At 65.5% G+C, this 20,252-nt stretch overlaps 4 protein-coding genes across 4 annotated transcripts; 3 read left to right on the forward strand and 1 right to left on the reverse strand.

The window, feature by feature from the left end:
* Positions 1-1,611: 1,611 nt before the first annotated feature.
* Positions 1,612-3,589, forward strand: TSR2 (TSR2 ribosome maturation factor). Its single transcript, XM_030969926.1, has 5 exons — positions 1,612-1,692; positions 1,882-1,972; positions 2,059-2,150; positions 2,671-2,907; positions 3,349-3,589. The coding sequence occupies exons 1-5, from the start codon at positions 1,612-1,614 to the stop codon at positions 3,418-3,420; spliced, it is 573 nt and encodes a 190-aa protein (XP_030825786.1). The 3' UTR covers positions 3,421-3,589.
* Positions 3,590-3,909: 320 nt separating this feature from the next.
* On the forward strand, positions 3,910-8,820 carry LOC115916288 (trichohyalin-like). Its single transcript, XM_030969991.1, has 10 exons — positions 3,910-3,958; positions 4,378-4,462; positions 4,853-4,958; positions 5,738-5,904; positions 6,435-6,485; positions 6,845-6,927; positions 7,369-7,536; positions 7,747-7,856; positions 8,112-8,268; positions 8,689-8,820. The coding sequence occupies exons 1-8, from the start codon at positions 3,930-3,932 to the stop codon at positions 7,847-7,849; spliced, it is 792 nt and encodes a 263-aa protein (XP_030825851.1). The 5' UTR covers positions 3,910-3,929; the 3' UTR covers positions 7,850-7,856; positions 8,112-8,268; positions 8,689-8,820.
* A 112-nt stretch (positions 8,821-8,932) lies between these two features.
* LOC115916238 (metabotropic glutamate receptor 6-like) lies at positions 8,933-18,265 on the reverse strand. The gene is given in 12 exon segments (XM_030969927.1): positions 8,933-9,082; positions 9,501-9,596; positions 9,598-9,893; positions 10,242-10,785; positions 11,455-11,591; positions 11,997-12,194; positions 12,871-13,032; positions 13,501-13,655; positions 14,160-14,295; positions 14,950-15,166; positions 15,966-16,489; positions 18,241-18,265. Coding segments are annotated over 12 exon segments (2,640 nt in total).
* Positions 18,266-18,347: 82 nt separating this feature from the next.
* Positions 18,348-19,913, forward strand: ABT1 (activator of basal transcription 1). Its single transcript, XM_030969996.1, has 3 exons — positions 18,348-18,633; positions 18,857-19,035; positions 19,488-19,913. The coding sequence occupies exons 1-3, from the start codon at positions 18,405-18,407 to the stop codon at positions 19,779-19,781; spliced, it is 702 nt and encodes a 233-aa protein (XP_030825856.1). The 5' UTR covers positions 18,348-18,404; the 3' UTR covers positions 19,782-19,913.
* The last annotated feature ends 339 nt before the right edge of the window (positions 19,914-20,252 follow it).

Here is a 20,252-nt window from a genome sequence, read left to right on the forward strand (position 1 = left end):
AATCGGGGAGGGGGGGGGAGGGTGTAATTAATAAGGGCAGCGGGGTTAATTGGGGGGGTCCCCGAAATCTGGGGGGGGTGGAAGCATCCCCCTGCCCCCCCGCACAGCGGCTGCTCTTCCTGCGGAGGAAGGACTTCCGGGGGCAGCCCCCCCCCCCAAAAAGGATGCTACAGGTACGCCCGCCCCCAAGGATGCCATAGGTACCCTCGGGATGCCCCCGGGTGCTGTGGGTACCCCCAAGGATGCCATAGGTGCCCCCAAGGGTGCTATAGGTACCCTCACCCCCCGGTGTCCCAGGTAACCCCCCCCCCACCCCAAGGATGCCACAGGTACCTCAGCACCCCCCCCGGCTGTGGGGCCCCCTGTGTATCCTATAGGGGCGGGGTGTGCCCAGTTCTGATCCCTATAGCGCCCCTGGACCACCATAGCCCCCCCCCATAGCCCCCCGCACTTCCTGTCTGCCCCCCTAAACCCCATAGAGCCCCCCAGCCCCTAAATCCCCTAAACCCCATTGAGTCCCCCAGCCCCTAAATCCCCTAAACCCCATTGAGCCCCCAGCCCCTATAACCCCTATACCCGATAGAGCCCCCCAGCCCCTAAATCCCCTAAACCCCATAGAGCCCCCCTGCCCCTATAACCCTTATACCCCATAGAGCCCCCCAGCCCCTAAATCCCATATACCCCATAGAGCCCCCCAGCCCCTAAATCCCCTAAACCCCATAGAGTCCCCCAGCCCCTAAATCCCCTAAACCCCATTGAGCCCCCCTGCCCCTAAATCCCCTAAACCCCATTGAGCCCCCAGCCCCTAAATCCCCTAAACCCCATAGAACCCCCCCAGCCCCTAAATCCCATATACCCCATAGAGCCCCCCTGCCCCTAAATCCCATATACCCCATAGAGCCCCCCAGCCCCTATAACCCTTATACCCCATAGAGCCCCCCAGCCCCTAAAGCCCCTATAACTCCCCTAGAGCTTCTCCACGCCCCTCCAGCCCCTGTGTGCCCCCCACCCCCTAGAGTACCCCCCATATCCCCCGTGTCCCCATATCCCCCACAACCACCTGTGCCCCTATAGCCCCTGTGCCCCATACCCCCTGTGCCCCATATCCCCCTGTGCCCCATATCCCCCCGTGCCCCATAACCCCCTGTGCCCCATATCCCCCCTGTGCCCCATATCCCCCTGTGCCCCATATCCCCCATAACCACCTGTGTCCCTATAGCCCCTGTGCCCCATATCCCCCCTGTGCCCCATATCCCCCGCTGCCCCATATCCCCCATAACCACCTGTGTCCCTATAGCCCCTGTGCCCCATATCCCCCACAACCTCCTGTGCCCCATATCCCCCTGTGCCCCATATCCCCCACAACCTCCTGTGCCCTATATCCCCCCATATCCCCCCAGCCCCCGCGCCCCCCCTCACCCGCCTCACGTGACCACCGACGCGCGGAGGCTGTCGGGAGCTGTAGTCCCGTCCTACCTCTGACTGTGGCCACGCCCCTCCTTGCCACGCCCATGCCACGCCCTCACGCGTCCATCGGTGATTCGGGGATCGCTCCGTGCCCCGCTCGCTCGCGGATTCGGCGCTCGGCCGCGCCGCCTGCGCAGCGCCGTCATGGCGGCCCCCGGGGTGGAGGCGCGGGCGCTGTTCGCGGAGGGGGTGCGGGCCGTGCTGGGGGGGTGGGCGGCGCTGCAGGTGAGCGGGACACCGGGGACACCTGGGGACACCTTGGGGGGGGCACTGGGGACAGCTGCGAGCTGTGCTGGGGAGGGTGGGCGACGCTGCAGGTGAGGCGGGGGCAGCGTGAGGGGGCTCCGGGGGGCACTTGGGGACACAGAGGGGGCACCGAGCTGTCCCCATGTCCTCTCCGGGCTGTCCCCGCAGCTGGCGGTGGCGCAGGGCTTCGGGGGCCCGCAGGGTCCCGAAAAGGCCGCGTGGCTCAGCTCGGCGCTGCTCGACTTCTTCGCGCAGAACGGTGCGTGCTGCCCCTCCCCCACCCCGGGGGGAGGGAGGGTCGGGGGGGGGAGGGGCAGAGGTGACACCCCCCCGATCCCCCCTCAGCTGACCTGGAGCAGGAGGAGGTGGAGGATTTCCTGGCCGAGGTGATGGACAACGAGTTCGACACGGTGGTGGAGGACGGCAGCCTGCAGCAGGTGGGCTCCCAGTACAGACCAGTACGCAGTACGGACCAGTAGCGCCAGCCCCGACACTCCCAGTACAGCGTGCCTCGCTCTCAGCTTTTAGTGGCTTTTGTCCGGCTCCCCCGACACCTCCCAGTGCTCCCAGTACAGCCCAGTTTGTCCTCAGGTTGCTCTCAGCATCCCTTGTGATTCAGTGGCTCTTGTCCCCCTCCCAGTACCCTTCCTGGTCCCTGTCCCCCAGTGCCCCCCAGTAGTCCTCCCCCAGTACTAACCAGTGGTGCAGACAGATGCCCTCCCAGTGATTCCCAGTCCATCCCAGTGCCCTTCCCAGTGGTTCCCAGTCCATCCCAGTGCCCTCCCAGTGATTCCCAGTCCATCCCAGTGCCCTTCCAGTGGTTCCCAGTCCATCCCTAGTGGTTCCCAGTCCATCCCAGTCCCTCCCAGTGGTTCCCAGTCCCCCCCTCCCAGTGGTTCCCAATCCCTCCCAGTGCCCTCCCAGTGGTTCCCAGTCCATCCCAGTGTCCCCCTGCAGGTGAGCCGGGAGCTGCTGAGCCTTTTTGCCCGGGCACGGGGGGGGGACGTTGGGGGGGTGGGGGCGGCCCTGGGGGCTCTGGCCCGGCGTGGCCCCGCCCTGGCCGCCGCCCTGGCCACCGCCCGCCCGGGGGGAGACCCCCAGAGCCCCCCCGGGACCCCCCCCACAGCCCCCCGGAGCCCCCCGGAGCGAGGGGAGGAGGAGGAAGAGGAGGAGAGCGGCGAGGAAGAGGAGGAGGTGAGGGGTGACGTCATTGGGATGATGTCACGTGTGGCTGATGTCATTGCTTGGGAGCCAATCGGATTGGGAGGGTGCTGCTGATGTCATCAAAGGGGGTGGGGATGTGGTGATGATGTCATAGGGTGTAACCCTGAGGGGGATCCTGATGATGTCATTAAATTGGGGGGTGGTGACTCCCCAGGACCCCCAAGTGAGGAGGGGCTAGGGGGTGATGATGTCATTCCTGCTGATGTCATTCAGTCCTGATGATGTCATCAAGTAGGGGGAAGCTGGGATGGGGGTGGAGCCGTGATGGTGTCACCGAATTTAAGGAGAAGGACCCCCAGGACCCCTGTGATGGAAGGGGACGAGCACCGATAATGTCCCCAAGGATGCATGTGACGCTGATGACATCACTGGGGGTGTGTGTGACACTGATGACGTCATTGTCCCCCCCAGGCCATGGAGTGCGGGACACCCCCGCCCCCCTCGGACGGCTGGACCGTGGTGCAGCGGCGGCGGCGGCGATGATGGGGGGAGGGGTGTCCTGTGTGTCCCCCCCCCAGCTTGGGGGACACCCCTCCCCCACCCTGCTCCCCAAACTGGGGGGGAATAAAGGCCCCTCCCCCTATGGGGGTGTGGGAAGAGGAGTCGTGTGATTATTAAAGGGAGAGGCCGCTTGGAGAGCCCCTGGCCCCACTGGGACTCCAGTGATCCCTCCCAGTTTAACCCAGTCCCTCCCAGTTTAACCCAGTCCCTCCCAGTTTAACCCAGTCCCTCCCAGTGCCCCGCCCATCACGGCGGCCGCTCTAAGGGCTCCAGGGCAGTGAGGGGCGTGGCTTTCTCACCGCGCGTTGCGATTGGCTGCACTGTGCGTCAGTGACAACGCCCTTCCCTTTCTCACGCGGTGATTGGTTAGCGAGAACAGATGCGAGCGGCGATTGGTCAGCTAGGCATAAACAGGGTGGGCGCAGGCGCTGATTGGTCGCCGCCGCCAGGGTGGGCGGAGCGAGGCGGGAGCGCGGGAAGACCGGGCGGCAATGGCGGCGCGGCTGGAGCGCGCGAGGGGGTGAGCGCGCGACCCCCCCCAAGGCGGGAACCCCTGAGGGCTGCCCGGCCGCCATCTTGGCTCGGGGGCGTCGGGAGCGGCCCCCACCACCCTGCGGGGGCGTCGGGGGGTTCACTGGGTGCCATTGGGGTCCCTGAGGGGTGACCGGGTCCTTACGGGCTCCTAGGGGTGACGCCCAGCCCCACACGGGGCACTGCAGTGTGTCGGTGCCCTCACGTATCCTGAGGGCTCTGGGGAGGGGATGGGGGCAGGGGGTCGCTGAGGGGTCTCCTCATCCCCACGGGGGTCCGAGGAGGGGTCCTCGTTGTCTCCATGTCCCCACTCGTGTCGCTGTGGGATATCGGGGGGATCTCCTCGTTCCTGGAGGGTCTGGGTGGTGTCCCCTCCATCCTCACCCGTGTCCCCGCGCTTGTCCCCAGCGCGCTGGCAGCGCTTGAGGCCGCCCTGGAGTTGGAGGAGGAGGAGGGTGATGTCCCCACCCGGGTGCTGGTGGAACATCAAATGGTGAGACCCCAAAACTGCCCCACAGCGCCTCAAAATAGACCTGCAGCACCCACGTCTGCCCCACAGCTGTCCCTGGCCTCCTCACTTGCTCCCTAACACCCCCTCATCTGCCGTAAAGTTACTTCTAACCCCCCCAGATTTCTCAAACCTGCCCTATCTGGCCTTGATTCTTTTAGTGACTCCCATATTTATCTGCTAAACTTTCTCAACTCCCCTACTTTCTATCATTCTCTCCGCCCCCTTGTTTTCCTCCAAAAATTCTCCTTTGTCCCCCCCCAGTTCTCCTCTCCACACCCCATTTTCCCCCACACCTCTAACACCTGCTCCATGATCTCCCCCAACCCTCTTGGCACCCCAAATCTCCCGTGACACCCCAAACCTGCCCCCCAGGACACCCGGAGGAAGCAGAAGCTGCTCCTGTCCCAGCTCCGGGTGCTGAAGATGCTCCTGGGGGTCATCGAGAACCCGGGGCAGCCCCTGGCGCCCACCAACTTACGTGAGCCCCCCAAAAAACCCTTAACTCCCCAAACTGAACCCCAAAACCTCCTGACCCCCTAAACTGAACCCCAAAACCTCCTGAGCTCTCAAACTGGACCCAGAGCTGCCCTCAGCCTGTGTGAGCCCCCCCAAAACCCCCTGAGTCCCCAAACTCTTGGGTTGGCCTATTGTAAATCAAAGGCAACTCTGGCAAAGGGGAGAGAGAGAATGATGCATCTGACTCCGTCAGCAGAAGGGTAAAAAATTACTTTATTATACTGTACTATGTACGTTTCACCTAAACTGGATTTGCCATGCACTCATTCTTGCTCACAGCTGCTCTTATCTCTCATTTTCTCGTGAAAGTCCCACACACACACAATTGTTGGCCCCGATAGACCAAGGGAACAAAACATCCTTGCTTTGGGTAAACGATCTCCATGTCACGTTCTGCTTTAGCACAGCACAGGCACAGCAAACGAGATAAGAATTGTGTTTTCCTTCTTCCCTGCTTGTCTCACAATTTCTCTCTGTTCAGAGAGCGTGTGGACACCACAAACCCCAAAACCCCTTGAGTCTCCTTGTCCACTTCGGGGGTTCCTGAGTCCCCTTGGGGCAGGGGTTTGGGGGTTCTGGGGTCCAGTTTGGGGCAGGAGTTTGGAGGTTCCTGGGTCTGGTTTGGGGGTTCCTGGGTCGAGTTTGGGAGTTCCTGGGACCCCTTTGGGAGGGATCGGTGATTCCCAGGTCCCTTTTGGGGTCCCTCGTGTTTTGGGGGGGCTGATGTGGGGCTCCCCCCAGGCGAGGCGGTGGCACAGGCTCGGGGGCGCTGGCAGGAGCTGAAGGTGAAGTACGGGGAGGCCCTGGGGGCCCTGGAGGAGGCCGTGCCCGCTGCCCTGCAGCAGCTGGAGCGGGGCCAGCAGCTGCTGCAGCGAGGGAAGGCAGCCCTGGAAGCACAGCTGGAACAGGTACGGGGGTCCCAGGGGGGCTGGGGGGTCCCAGGGGGGCTGGGGGATCCCAGGGGGGCTGAGGAGATGGGGGGGACTGGGGGGCAGGAGTCACTGGGGGCACAATGTGGGTCTTGGGGGGTTCTAGGGGGGCTGGGGGCACTGTGGGTCTGGGGGCTGCTCTGGGGGCACAGTGTGGGTCTGGGGGCTCCTCTTGGGGCACAGTGTGGGGCTGGGGGCGCAGTGTGGGGCTAGGGGTTCCTCTGGGGGCACAGTGTGGGTCTGGGGGCACAGTGTGGGTCTGGGGGCTCCTCTGGGGCACAGTGTGGGTCTGGGGGTTCCTCTTGGGGCACAGTGTGGGGCTGGGGGCGCAGTGTGGGGCTGGGGGTTCCTCTGGCTCCTCCAGGCACAGTGTGGGTCTGGGGGTTCCTCTGGGGGCACAGTGTGGGTCTGGGGGCTCCTCTGGGGCACAGTGTGGGTCTGGGGGCTCCTCTGGGGGCACAGTGTGGGGCTGGGGGCTCCCATGGGTGCTGTCCCTCTCTCCCCCCCAGCAAGAAGAGCTGAAGCAGAAGGTCCGTGAGGCCACAGAGAGACGGGACCAGGTGAGACTTGGGGGACACACTTCGGGGTTCCCCTGCACCTTGGGGTGCCCCTGCCCATCGAGGGGTCCATCCTGGGATTCCTTCTCCCTTCGGGTCTCAGCTCCTTCTCCCCCTTTTGGGGTCTACCTCCAATTTGGGATCTCTTTCCTCTGCAGTCTGGGGTCTTTTTCTCCCCAAATTTGGGGTCTTTTCCCCTGCTGATTGGAGTTTGTCTCTCCCAATTTGAGGTCTCTTCCCCTCTAAATCTGGGGTCTCGTTCTTCCCTAGTCTGAGATATTTTTCCCCCTAAATATGGGGTCTCTTTCCCTTCTAATTTGGGGTCTTTTCCCCCCAAATTTGGGGTTTCTTTCTCCCCCCAGCTGCTCCGGCGGGTTCAGGAGCGGCGCCTGCAGCGGCTCCGCCGGCGGGAGGACCTGCAGGGGCTGCAGGACAGAGTGGCCAGGTGAGGGGCCAAGGGTGGGGACAGGTGAGGGGCCAGGGGTGGGGACAGGGGTGGGGACAGGTGAGGGGCCAGGGGTGGGGACAGGTGAGGGGACAGGGGTGGGGACAGGTGAGGGGACAGGGGTGGGGACAGGGGTGGGGACAGGTGAGGGGCCAGGGGTGGGGACAGGTGAGGGGCCAGGGGTGGGGACAGGTGAGGGGGTCATGGCAGCGGCACAGGTGAGGAGGCTGAGCTGTGGAGTTGGGAACCCCTGAGATTTTGGGGGGTGGTCCAGAGGTCCTGAGAGGGACCCGGGAGTTTGGGGGGGACCTCCAATGTGGGGGAGAGCCCTGGCAGGGACCCACTAGGGCTCCAGGTGGGGCTCCTGGGACAGTGGGAAGGACCCAGGAATTTTAGGGGGTGGTTGTGTCCCCCCCAGCCACAGACTGTCATTTCCCGCAGGGTGAAGGCCTCGTGTGAGCTGTACCAGACCCTGGCAGGGGCCCGGGTGCTGCCCCCCTCCCCAGGGACCCCCGAGCTGGAGCTGGAGCTGGGACCCCCTCCTGGCTCCTCCCATTCCCTGCCCCCCCTTCGCCTGTCCCTCCCCCCAGCGGGGAGCTCCAGCTGCAGGTGAGTGGCTCAGGGGGGATTTTGGGGGGCTGGGGAGGATTTGGGGGCCGAGGGGGCACTGGGAGGGATTTGGGGGAGCACTGTGATCTGTGGGGGGAGGGAATTTTGGGGGGTCAGGCAGATTTGTGGGGATGCACTTTGGGGTTGGGGACTGATCTGGGGGGTTCTGGGTGGTTTTGGGGTCTCACCACCTTCTCCTTTTCCCCCCAGGAACCCCCCCTGGGGCTGCCCCCTCCCCTGGGCCCGGGGCTGCTGGAGCTGCAGCAGAGCTGCTGGGAGAGCTGGAGCCTCTGGGAGGAGGTGGCACACCTGAGGAACATGTGAGGGGGGCTTTGGGGGAGGTTGGGGGGGTCTTTGGGGTAGGTCTGAAGGGTCTAGGGGGTAACTGGGAGGGGTAGGGGCATTTAGGAGGTTAATTGGGGAGGCTGTGGGAGAGGTTGGGGGGTCTTTGTAGAAGGTCAGGGGGGTTTTGGGGCAGTTCTGGGGGGCTTTGGGGTAATTGCCAGGGTGGGGAGTTGATTGGGGGGCTGGGGGTTCATTGGGGGGCTCACCCCAACCCCCTGGTGATCCCCCAGGTTCGCCCTGGACTGGCAGCCGGAGTTGGGGCTCCTGCAGGTCCTGGGGGGCCCCCAGGGTGCCCAGACCCTCTGGACGCTGCAGGTGGAGCCAGGGTACCCCAAGAGCGGGGGAGTGAAACTGCTGCCCCCCCCAAAGGGGGCCTCCCCCATCCCTGTGAGTCCTTTGGGGGAGTTTGGGGGTCCCTCAGAGGGGATTTGGGGGGTCTGTGGGACAGGTTTAGGGATCCAGGGGCAATTTGAGGGTCCCTGGGGTGGGTTTGGGGTCCTGGGGGAGCACCTGAATGGGGCTGAGGGCAATTTTGGGGTTCCCAGTGGGACTGGGGGGTGCCTGGAGGTGGTTTGGGGGTCACTGAGGGCAATTCTGGGGGTCCCAGACACACTGGGAGATCCTGGGGGTGGTTTTGGGGTCCTGGGGGGGTCACTTGGGGATCACTGAGAGCAATTTGGGGGTGTCCCAGAGCCACTTGGGCATCCCGGGGATGGTTTTAGGGTTCTTGGTGGGTTTGGGGGGACTCTCAAGGGGGCACGGGGCGGGGTCCTGGGAGTGACCCCCAAACCCCCTTTTCCTCCACAGGCACCCCCAGACCCCCCCACTCTGACACGGTGGCTGGAGCTGCTGGTGGGGGGGGGTTCCTGAAAAGGGGGGATCCCCCTCCCATAAAAAACCCCCTGCACCCCAATAAACTCACGGCCACTCCTTCTCCAGCTCTGTCTCACCCCCAAAAAAATCTATTTCTGGGGGTTTGCAGGAGCAGCTTTATTGTGGGGAGGGGGCTCGGGGGTTTTGGGGTGCCGGGGGTCCCCCACTGCGGGGGTCCCTACGGGGGGGGGTCGGCACCGCGCCGCTTGGGCTGGTTGCGCTCGGGGTGCAGCAGGATCACGTAGACCTTGGGGGCGTAGAGGAGCCCCAGGGGCACTGAGGCCGACAGGGACATGGACACCGTCAGCGTGGCCGTCTGCACGTGCACCTGCGCCCCAAAAACGGTACCCCAGAAATCCCACTGACCCCAAGAATGGGCATCCCCAAATCCCACTGACCCCAAAATAGCGACCCCCCCCACCAGGGGACCTCAAAATACCCCTAGGGACCCCCCAAATCCCCCTCCTCACCATCTCTGCCGACTGGGCAGCACCAAAGAAGATGGGCCCAAAAACAAACCACAGTGACCCCCCCCAAATACCCCCAGGGACCCCCCAAATACTCCCAGGGACCCCAAACCCTCCTCCCACCCTCTCTCCTGACTGGGTGGTGCCAAATAAGATGGGCCCAAAGAGAAACCACACCATGTGTGCCCCCAGTGATCCCCCAAATACCCCTAGAGACCCCCCCAAATACCCCCAAGGACCCCCCAAATACCCCCAGGGACCCCAAACCCCCCTCCTCACCCTCTCTGCCGACTGGGCGGCGCCGAAGAAGATGGGCCCGAAGGCGAGCCACACCACGCAGGTGGTGTACATGGCGAAGCCGATGGGCTTGGCCTCGATTGAAGGTCTCGGGGACGCCGCGCGCTTTGACGGCGTACACGGTGCAGGTGAGCATCAGCAGCAGGGCGTAGGCCAGGCAGGCCAGCATGGCCCCCTCGGCCATGTCGCAGCGCAGGACCCCCCGCGCCGCCTCGGGGTCGGGGGTCCGGCCCATCTCGTAGTCGATGAGGGCGTGGGGTGGCCGCACCAGCAGCCAGGTGGCCGCGGCCACCAGCTGCAGCCCGCTGAGCGTGAAGGTGATGACCAGCTGCGAGGTGGGGCTGATGAAGCGCGGTGGCGTCACCGAACGCTTCCCTGCGGGGTATGGATGGGTTGTGGGGGGCTGCTGGCACCCCCAGAGCTCGCCTGGCCTGAAGGGGTGGGGGTACCCCGTGTCCTTCAGCCTGGTCTGGAACCCCAACACTTTTGGAGGCCCTGGAAGTCACCTCCCTTGGTGACTCCCCCTCCCCAAAGCCCCTCACCCTGTCTTCCCACCCCACTGTGCTCCCATGCTCCTCACCCTGCTCAAAGATGTGGCAATGCAGTTGGTCTTGGTGAGAGCATGGCGTGGGTGAGACCCCAGCCCCAGCCCCTCACCCTGTGCCCTCCAGCCCCTCACCCCGTGCCCCCCAGCCCCTCACCCCGTGCCCCCCAGCCCCTCACCCTGCTCGAAGATGCGGTAGATGCGGTTTGTCTTGGTCAGCAGTGCAGCGTAGGTCAGGCTCATGCCCGCGCCCAGGAAGAGTCTCCGCAGGGCGCAGACCCCCACGCCGGGCTCGGCCACCATGAGGAAGGTGATGGCGTAGACCAGGGCGATTCCAGCCAGCAGCACGTAGCTCAGCTCTCGCCCCGACGCTTTGACGATGGGCGTCTCGTGGTGCCGCACGAAGGTGGCCAGCACGAAGGCGGTGGCCATGAGCCCCAGTGTGGCCAGGGCCAGCGGGACGGCGGCGCAGGGGTGGCCCCAGCTGAGGCGCAGCACGGGCGTGGGGCGGCAGGCGGTGCGGTTGGGCGTGGGGCGCAGGTGAGAGGCGCAGGGCAGGCAGGTGAACAGGTCGGCCCGGTACTGGTAGCCCCCGCAGAGCTCGCAGTGCCAGCAGCACGGAACCCCCTTCACCGGCTTCTTGCGCTCGCCGGGGCCGCACGGCAGGCTGCACACCGAGGGCGGCGGCGACGACGAGTTGGAGCCCCAGGCCATGGCGTCCTCCTGGTGGGGGGACGGTCAGGGACACCGCAGGGGCACCCCAAACCTCCCCAGGGACACCTTGAACACCCAATGGACACCTTGAACACCCCAGGGACACCCCAAACCTCCCCAGGGACACCCTAAACACCCAATGGACACCTTGAACGCCCCAGGGACACCCCAAACCTCCCCAGGGACACCTTGAACACCCAATGGACACCTTGAACACCCCAGGGACACCCCAAAGCTCCCCAGGGACACCTTGAACACCCAATGGAAATCCCAACCCTTCATGGGTACCTTGTGGATCCAGCAAACCCTCCATGGACACCCTAAACCACCAATGGAAAACCCCAACACCCCTCCATGGACACCCCAAACCTCCCCAGGGACACCTTGAACACCTCGGGGACATCCCAACCCCTTATGGGCACCTCATGGATCCCCCAGACCCTCCATGGACACCCTAAACAGCTGATGGACACTCCAAAACCCCCCCATGGATACCCCAAACCTCTTCAGAGGCCCCCCCACAAGCACCCCATGGTTCCCCCAAGACTCCTATGGACACCCCTCCAGGGGGAACAGGACATCCCCCACCCAGTACCCCCAGTTGGCCACTGGGATCCCCCTGGCTGACCCTGGGGGGCGCCCCTGGGCTCTGGGGGGGCTCGGGGGTCCCAGACCCACCTGCAGGTGCAGCCCCTGCACCCACTGCCCCACAGCCCGGTAGGCCCCGGTGCCGTTGCCCCCCTGGAACTGGAAGATGTCGTAGCGCCCGGGGGCGTCTCCGTTCTCGTTGAAGGACACGGGCGTCCCTGCGCTGCCTGCACACCAGTATGGACCAGTACAAACCAGTAACCACCGGTATAGGTCAGAGACACCCCCTGCCACCCCGCATGAAAGGTCAGTGACCCCCCAGCCCCAGCGTGCCCCGGTAAAGGGCAAACCAGTGCTCCCAGTATGGTTACCAGTGCACCCATCCCCTTCCCAGTGCCCCACGGTGGCTCCCAGTACATCCCAGTGTGGTCTCAAGTGCTCCCATGCCTCTCCCAGTTCCCCCCAGTACATCCCAGTGCCTCCCAGTATGGTCTCCAGTGCCACCATCCCCTTCCCGGTGCCTCCCAGTATATCCCAATACCTCCCAGTAATTCCCAGTACAGTCTCCAGCGCCCCCAGCTCCCTCCCAGGGCCTCCCAGTATATCCCAGTAGTTCCCAGTGCCCCCAGTACCGTTGAAGGCCACCCTGCGGATGTGGGTGAGCAGGCGGCGCCCATCGGGGGGGTCCATGTGGGCACAGAGCCCCCCGCCCGGGCAGGCCTCGCCCAGCATCGAGTGCAGCCCGTGGGCCATGGCCAGCACGGCGTCGATGACGAACTGCACCTTCCCCTCCTGCTCGTAGGGCGAGTCCCGCCCGATGCGCTCCCGCCCTGGGGGACCAGAGACCCCACATGGGCACCCCAAACCTGCCACAGCACCCTAAACATGCCATGGGTACCCCAAACTCATCAGGGGCACCCCAAACCTGCCATGGCCAGCACGGCATCAATGGCAAACTGCACCTTCCCCTCCTCCTCACAGGGCGAGTCCTGCCCGATGCGCTCCCAGCCTGGGGGGTTTGGGATTCCAAATGGGCACCCTAAATCCTCCATCGGCACCCCAAACCTGCCACAGCACCCTAAACCTGCCAGGGACACCCTAAACTTACCTGTGGCATCTCTGTGGGGTCTCTATGGGGTCTCTGGGGCAGGGTCTCTGTGGGATCCCTATGGGGTCCCTATAGGTCAGGGTACTTATGGGTTCCCAATGGGGTCTCTATGGTGTCCCTATGGGGCAGGGTACCTGTGGGGTCCCAATAGGGTCCCTATGGGGCAGGGTACCTGTGGGGTCTCTATGGGGTCCCAATAGGGTCCCTGTGGGACACGGTACCTATGGGGTCCCAATAGGGTGTCCATGGGGCAGGGTACCTATGGGGTCTCTATGGGGTCCCTTCTGCGGGGTCCCTGTGGGGCAGGGTACCTATGGGGTCTCTATGGGGTCCCAATAGGGTGTCCATGGGGCAGGGTACCTATGGGGTCTCTATGGGGTCCCCGTGGGGCAGGGTACCTGTGCACTTGCGCACGGGAGTGCCGGGTGCCCCCGCGGGGTCCCCGTGGGGCGCGGAGCCGTGGGGCAGGCGGCAGTTGAAATCGTCCTCCCAGAACTCGTGGAACCAGAGGTTGCGGCGGTTGTTCTCCAGCGAGCGCGACGTGAAGTACTCATCAAAGCCTGGGGGGACACGGGGACACCGCGGGGTCAGGGGGGCCCCACAGAGCCACCAGGGACCCCACAGAGCCATGGGGGACCCACAGAATCCTGGAGTGTCCCATGAGCCCCCTAAACCCCCCAGGTCCCACCAATCCCCCCAGCCCCTCCCCGAGTTCCCCCAGAGCTCCTCCTGAGCCCACCTGGGTCCCCCCAGAACTCCTCAGGTCTCCCCAAAGCCCCCTAAGAACCCCCCTGGAGCTCCCAAACCCACCCCAGAGCCCCCCCAGCAATCTCCAGTCTCTCCCAGTCCCTCTGAATTCACCCCAGTCCCTCCTAATAACTTCCCAGTAGCCCCCAGTCCCCCCAGTGCCCCCAGTCCGTTCCAGTGCCCCCAGTCCATTCCAGTCCCCCCAGTCCATCCCAGTCCCCCCAGTCCCTCTCAGTGCTCCCAGTCCCTCCCAGTGCCTCCCAGTCCCCCCCAGTGCTCACCGGGCACCGAGGCTCGTTTGGGCAGGATGGTGATGGCCCCGTGCGCCGCGTCCTCCAGCCCCTGCACCGGCGCCATCTTGGCCCCCCAGCTGTCCGAGCCCACCCACGAGAAGTGGCCGGACAGGTTGGCCAGAGTGGCGGCCTCCAGCACCCGCCTGCGGGAACAGGCACGGTTACTGGGCAAACTGGGAGAGACTGGGGGCACTGGGATGGGCTGGGGGCTACTGGGATGGGCTGGGGGCTACTGGGATGGGCTGGGGGCACTAGGATGGACTGCGGGCTACTGGAATGGACTGGGGGCCACTGGGATGGACTGGAGGCATTGGAAGGGACTGGGGGCTACTGAGACGCACTGGGGACACTGGGAAGGACTGGAATGGGTTGGGCGGCTACCGGGATGAACAATGGAGTCTACTGGGATGGACTGTGAAGGACTAGGAGGGCATGTGGATGCTCTGAAAGGACTGGGAGGCCACTGGGTTGGACTGGGGAGCTACTGGGAGGGGACCTAACTGGACTGGTGTGTACTGGTGTGCGCTCAGAGGGACGGGGATGAACTGGGATAAACTCCAGCGGGCTGAGGAGCACTGGGGAGGGACTGGGGCAGGACTGGTGTGTACTGGTGTGTACTGGTGTGCACTGGGATGCGCTGGTCTCACCGGATGTCGTCCTCGTTGGCGAAGAGCACGACCCCGCGCGCGGTCGACGTCTCCATCAGGCGCCCGATGACCTTGGCGAACTCCCCCGGCTTCGGCTCCCGCGGGATCTTGATGGACTGGGCGATGCACAGGCCCCCTGCCCCAGTACAGACCAGTATAAACCAGTACGGACCAGTATGGACCAGTGTGGATGGGGACCACCCTCCCTGCCCAGGCCCCAGAACCTCCCCCGTCCCTGCAGAGCTCAGCTTCCCAGTACATCCCAGTATGGCCCAGTGGCTCCCAGGATAACCCAGTGCCCCTCCCAGTGCTCCCAGTGCCCCTCTCAGTATAACCCAGTGCCGTCCCAGTACAACCCAGTACAACCCAGTACAACCCAGTATAATGCAGTACGGCCCAGTACAGCCCAATATAACCCAGTAAAACCAAGTACAACCCAGTACAGCCCAGTACACTCCAGTACAGCCCAGTACAGCCCAGTACAACCCAGTACAACACATTACAGCCCAGTATAAACCAGTACAGCCCAGTACAACCAAGTACAACCCAATATAACCCAGTATAACCCAATATAACAAAGTACAACCCAGTACAGTCCAGTACAGCCCAGTACAACCCAGTATAACCCAGTAAAACCAAGTACAACCCAGTATAACCCAGTACAGCCCAGTACGAACCAGTACAGCCCAGTACAACCCAGTGTAACCCAGTACAACACAATACAGCCCAGTATAACCCAGTGCAACCCAGTACACTCCAGTACCCCCCAGTACAGCCCAGTACAGCCCACCGGCCTCGCGGGAGCTCTGCACGAAGGCCTCGACGCCGCTCTCGCCGTAGTTGCCCTCGGAGGCCAGCGTGCTGACGTAGCTCCAGCCCAGCGCCCGCACCACGGCCACCATGGCCTGCGCCTGGTACGAGTCCGGCGGCACCACCCGTGAGAAGAACTCGTAACGCCCGGGGTCCGACAGCTCGGGGGCCGTGGAGGCGTAGCTGATCTGGGGGATCTGGGGACACGGGGACATGTCAGGGACGTGTCAGGGACAGGGGGACATTGGGGGTTTGGGGGCATTGTGGGGTCATGGGGAGATTGGGGTGAGGCGCTATGGGCGGGTCAGTGTGGAGCTGTTGATGTAGGTGGGGTCTGGGGGGACATTGGGGACACTGGGGAGAGTGAGGGGACATGGGGGACAGAGGGGTGTGAGGGGGCAAGGGGATCTCAGCCCCAGGGCTGGGGACAAGGGGGACATCGGGGACAAGCGGGGGGAGACCTGGGTGACACCCAGGGCACCTGGCACTGTGGGACCCCCCCTTGCCTGTCCCTGTCCCTAATCCCCCCTAATCCCCCTGGGCCATTTGCTGCCATCCCAGGGGATTGTGGGTAACACCCGAGGGGGAGGGGGGGAAAGTTCTGGAAGGGACCTGGGGTGGGGAGGGGGCACAGAAGGGGACCAGGTGGCCAGGCCCCCCCTCACAGGGAGCAGACACCGTGAGGACACTGTGTGGTCAGCGCTGTCCCGTGTCCCCTCAGGGTCCCCCCAGCCAAAACACTCCCCATGTTCCCTCAAATGTCACCAACAGCCCCCCAGTGCCCCCAAACACCCCCCAATGCCCCAAACACCCCCCAATGCCCCCAACACCCCCAGTGACTACAAAGAGCTGCTGGGCATTGGCCACCATGACAGCCACGGAGCTGGCAGAGGCACAAATGTCCCTCCATGTCCCCCATCCCCAATGTCCCCAATTCCCTTCCATGTCCCCAGTGCCCCTGCACATCCCCAGCGCCCCCAACTCCCCCCGACCCACCGCAAAGAGCCGCAGCACGTTGGCCACCATGATGGACACGGAGCTGGCGGACGCCCCGATGACCCCGACCAGGCGCGCGGGCGGGGGCCGGCGCGGGGCCGAGCCGTCGGGGCAGCTGCCCTCGCCCCCCTCGGGGGGCAGCAGGCTGCGCACGAAGCTCAGCGCCTGCTCCAGCGCGTACGTGTCCCTGGAGCAGGTGTCGAGGATGCGGGCGCCCAGCGTCAGGTTGGGCAGCACGCGCGGGTCGCCGTTGACGCGGTCCAGCGCGTACAGCATGGCCTCCAGCCGGTGGATGCCCTTCTCCTTCTTGACCGGCCCGCAGGGCACGCCGGCGGGGCCGCGGGCGTGCACCGGGAACAGCCCCCCCAGAGTCAGGTCACCCTCCAGGCGGATGGCGTGGGGCTGGGTGGGCGCCGGGGGGCAGCGGCACGGCGGGCACAGGGACAGCAGGGCCACCAGCGGGGCCACCAGCGGGGCCACCAGCGGGGCCACCAGCGGGGCACCAGCGGGGCTGGCATGGTGGGCTGCGGGCAAAGAGGGGGGTCAGAGGGTGATGGGGGGCAGTGGTGGCTCTCTGTGGGGCAGGGGGACACAGGGACAGCAGGGTGGGCAGTGCTGGTGGCACCCCATAGGGGAGGGGTCACTCCCTGTGGGGTGGGGATGGCACCCCAGGGACCGGGGGGGGTCACAGGGACATCAGGGTGTGCAGGGGGGGACAGAGGGGGTTACAGGGGAGGCACCCAGTGAGGGGTGGGGAGGGGGGTAATGACACCCCATGAGGCAGGGACACCCCCAATGTGGGGGGGCAGCCCCCCATGGGGCAGGGGGCTCTGTCCCCACCCCGGAGGGAGGTTTGGGGGTCCCCAGCACCCCCCAGTTTGGGGTCCCGGTGCCCCCATCCCGCTCACCTGGCCCGTGGGTGCTCCTGTCCCTGTGCAGCCGCTGGGGACTGGGGCCGCCCCTGGCCTGGCCCCCCCCAAATCCCCCCAGTTCCCCCCCCTCGGGGTCCCTCCAGATGCTGATGGGGACGGGAGGGGGAGGGCTCCCTGCTCCCCCCCCCGCCCCAAATCCTGGTTTGGCCGAACTCCCGCAGCCCCCTGGGCCCCCCCTCCAATTAAACCAGATGTTAATTATTGGGGAGGGGGGGTGAGGCGGATTAGGGGTGCCCCCCCAACACATCCCCAGAGGGTCCCATGGTGGGGCTGAGCCCCTCGGGGGGTTTGGGGGGGTCGGGAGGGCTCTAATCCCCCCCAGATGTCGGATTATGGGGGGGGGATAATCCACTGCTCATCTGCAGCCAGGACCCCCCCGAGCACCAGATGAGGGAGAGGGGACACGGGGGGGCTGCGGGGGACTCTGGGGGGGGCTCTGGGGACCTGAGGGAGATCCTGGGGGGCTGTGGGGACACTTGGGGGGCTCAGGGGGCCATGGAGAGGTACGGGGGGGATCCGTGAGGGACACGGCAGGGGGGCTGACCCAGGAGGGCTCTGAGGGGACAAGGAGGGGACACTGTTGGGGGGGGGCCAGTGGGCCGGGGGTCAGCGGGTGCCGGGGGCAATGGGCCGAGGAGGGTCAGCGGGTGCCGGGGGTCAGCGGGTGCCGGGGGTCAGTGGGCCGAGGGGGTCAGCGGGTGCGGGGGGTCAGTGGGGGGTTGCCGAGGGGGGTCAGTGGGGGGTCAGCGGGGCCGGGGGGTCAGTGGGTGCCGGGGGGGGGTCAGTGGGTGCCGGGGGGGGGTCAGTGGGTGCCGGGGGGGGGTCAGTGGGTGCCGGGGGGTCAGTGGGCGGGGGGCCGGTGGGTGCAGGGGTCGGGTGCCGGCGGCTGTCGAGGAGTCCCGGGGGGGCTGGGGGGAAGGGGGGGCACTGGGGGTGGGGTTCGAGGGGCCCCAGAGCGGGCGGGGCCTTTCCCGCCAAAACTCCGCCTCAGCCGTTCCCGCCCAAACCGCGGCGCGCGCTTCCCGCCGCCGCCAGGCCACGCCCCCACATTGATTCACGCCCCCTTAATGTAACCGCGCCTCCTCCGTGTGTAACCACGCCCCGTTACTAAACCCCGCCCCTAGCGCTAGACCACGCCCCTCCGCGCTTTACGGCTTTTTCGCGACTCCCCGGCCCCCTGCCAGCGGCACTTTACGGCTCTGTTGGTGTTTTACGACCGCGGCCGGCCGCGTTGTGAGGATGCGGGGCCGGGGGGGGCCCGGGGGGCGATTTTGGGGGTCCCGGGAGGAATTGGGGGTGCGGCAGAGCCTGAAAAGGGGTGAGGGGGCTCTGGGGGTGGTCACTTCCCTTTAACTCCTTCCTGCCCATCGCAGGGGCCATGGCTGGGGCCGAGCGGGACCCGCACGGGAGGGGCGAGGAGGAGGAAAGAGGAGGAGGAAGAGGAGGAAGAAAAGGAGGAGGAAGAAGAGGAGAAGAAGAGGAAGAAAAGGAGGAGGAAGAGGAAGAAATGGAGGGGGAAGAAGAGGAAGGAAAGGAGGAAGAGGAAGGAAAGGAGGAGGAAGAGGAGGGTCCCGAGGGCTCCCCCGCTGCCGAAGCCCCCTCGGACCCCCCCCCGAAGCCGGTGGTACCGGGGGTCCTTTATTTGTCCTTCCTCCCCCCGGGCTTCGGGCCCCGCCAGGCCCGGGCGCTGCTGCGGCCGCACGGGGAGCTGGGCCGGGTCTTCCTGCAGCCCCACGGTGAGTCCGGGGGTCCGGGGGGGGTCTGGGGGGTTTTCCTACAGCCAGGGGGTCCCTGGGGGGGGTCACAGACCCCCAGCAATGGGGGAAGGGGGGGTCCCCACAGGCAGGTACAGAATTTGGGGGTCAGGGCTCCTCCCAGCCCCGCTGACACCCACGTTCAGCACCCTTGGGTGGGGGGCTCAGCTCCCCGTTTCTCAGCGCCCCCTCCCCGTTCCCGCAGGAGGCTCCGTGCGGCGGCGGCGGCAGCGCCCGGGGGGACCCCCGGCCGTGGCGTTCGCCGAGGGCTGGGTGGAATTCCGGGACAAGCGAGCGGCCAAACGCGCGGCCAAAATCCTGCACGGGGCCCCCATGGCCCCCCGGCCCCGCAGCCCCTTCCGCCATCACTACTGGAGCATCAAGGTGGGGCTCGGGGAGTGCTGGGGAGGGGTCCCGGCGGGTCCTGGGTGCTTCAGAACGGGTTTAGGGGGGGCTTGGATCCCTTTTTGGGGGGCCCAGATCCCTTTCTGGGGGTCTCAGACCTTTGGGGGAGACACCTGTGGGTTCCTGGGTAATTGGGAGCCTTTGTGGGTGAGGGGTTGGGATAGCCTTGGGTCCCTTTTTGGGGGTCCCACATTTGTAGGGAGCACCTGGGTCCCTTTTTTGGGGGCGGGGGTCTCGGATGGTTTTGGCCCACTGGGGGTCCCTGTTTTAGGGTTCAGGGGGGTCAGTGGGGAGGGGCTGGGCTGTGTTGGGAGACCCCTCGCACACACCTGGGCCAGCAGCTGAGGGGGATTCGAACACCTCAAAACCTTATTTTGGGGGGCGGTCTGAAGCTGTTTGGGGGTTCCCCTGACCTGTGCCCACCCCCCCAGTACCTGCCCGGGTTCCGGTGGCCTCACCTGAGCGAGCGGCTCAGCTATGAGCGCCAGGTGCGGGCGCAGCGCCTGCGGGCCGAGGTGGCCCAGGCCAAGCGGGAGGGGGGGTTCTACGCCCGCCGCGCCTCCAAGGACCCCCCCAAAACCTCCGGAGACCCCGCAGCCCCTCCCCGGACCTGGGGCTTCACCCAGAGACCGACCGAGGAGGAGATTTGGAGGCGCAAAGCTCGGCCCCCCCCGGCCGCGCCCCCCCAGAGCCTGCTGGAGAAGGTGTTTGGGACAGGCAGGTGAGACCCTCCCTCAAATCTGGGGGGGCTCCAGGTGTGTGGAACGCCAGGGCTCTCTCTGGACACCGATTCCTGTCTCAAGGACCACCAGATGTTTTATTTTTCTCCTTAAAGCTTTTATTACTTTTAACAAAAATAATTCCTCGCGGTCTCTTTAAATTCTGCCGAGGGGGCGGGGCTAAGGGGAGGGGGCGGGGCTATGGCTTCGGCGCGAAACTCCCTGAAGGCAGCGCAAGGGGCGGGGGAGTGGGCGTGGCTCAAGCAGCTCAGGCCACGCCCCTTTACCATAAAAGGACGTGACCCAAGGAAGCGACAGCAGGTGAAAGGTGCGTGTAGGCGGGGCCTGAACAAAGGGGCGGGGCTGGATAAAGCCACGCCCCTGCCCACGCCTTAAACAGGTCATTTAAATCTCTAAGGGGGGGCGGGGAGGGTAGGGCTCTTAAAGGGGCCGCGCCCCCGTTTCGAGGGGCGGTTC

This window comes from Camarhynchus parvulus, unplaced genomic scaffold (genome assembly GCF_901933205.1).
Source record: "Camarhynchus parvulus unplaced genomic scaffold, STF_HiC, whole genome shotgun sequence".
Taxonomy (NCBI): Eukaryota; Metazoa; Chordata; class Aves; order Passeriformes; family Thraupidae; genus Camarhynchus; species Camarhynchus parvulus.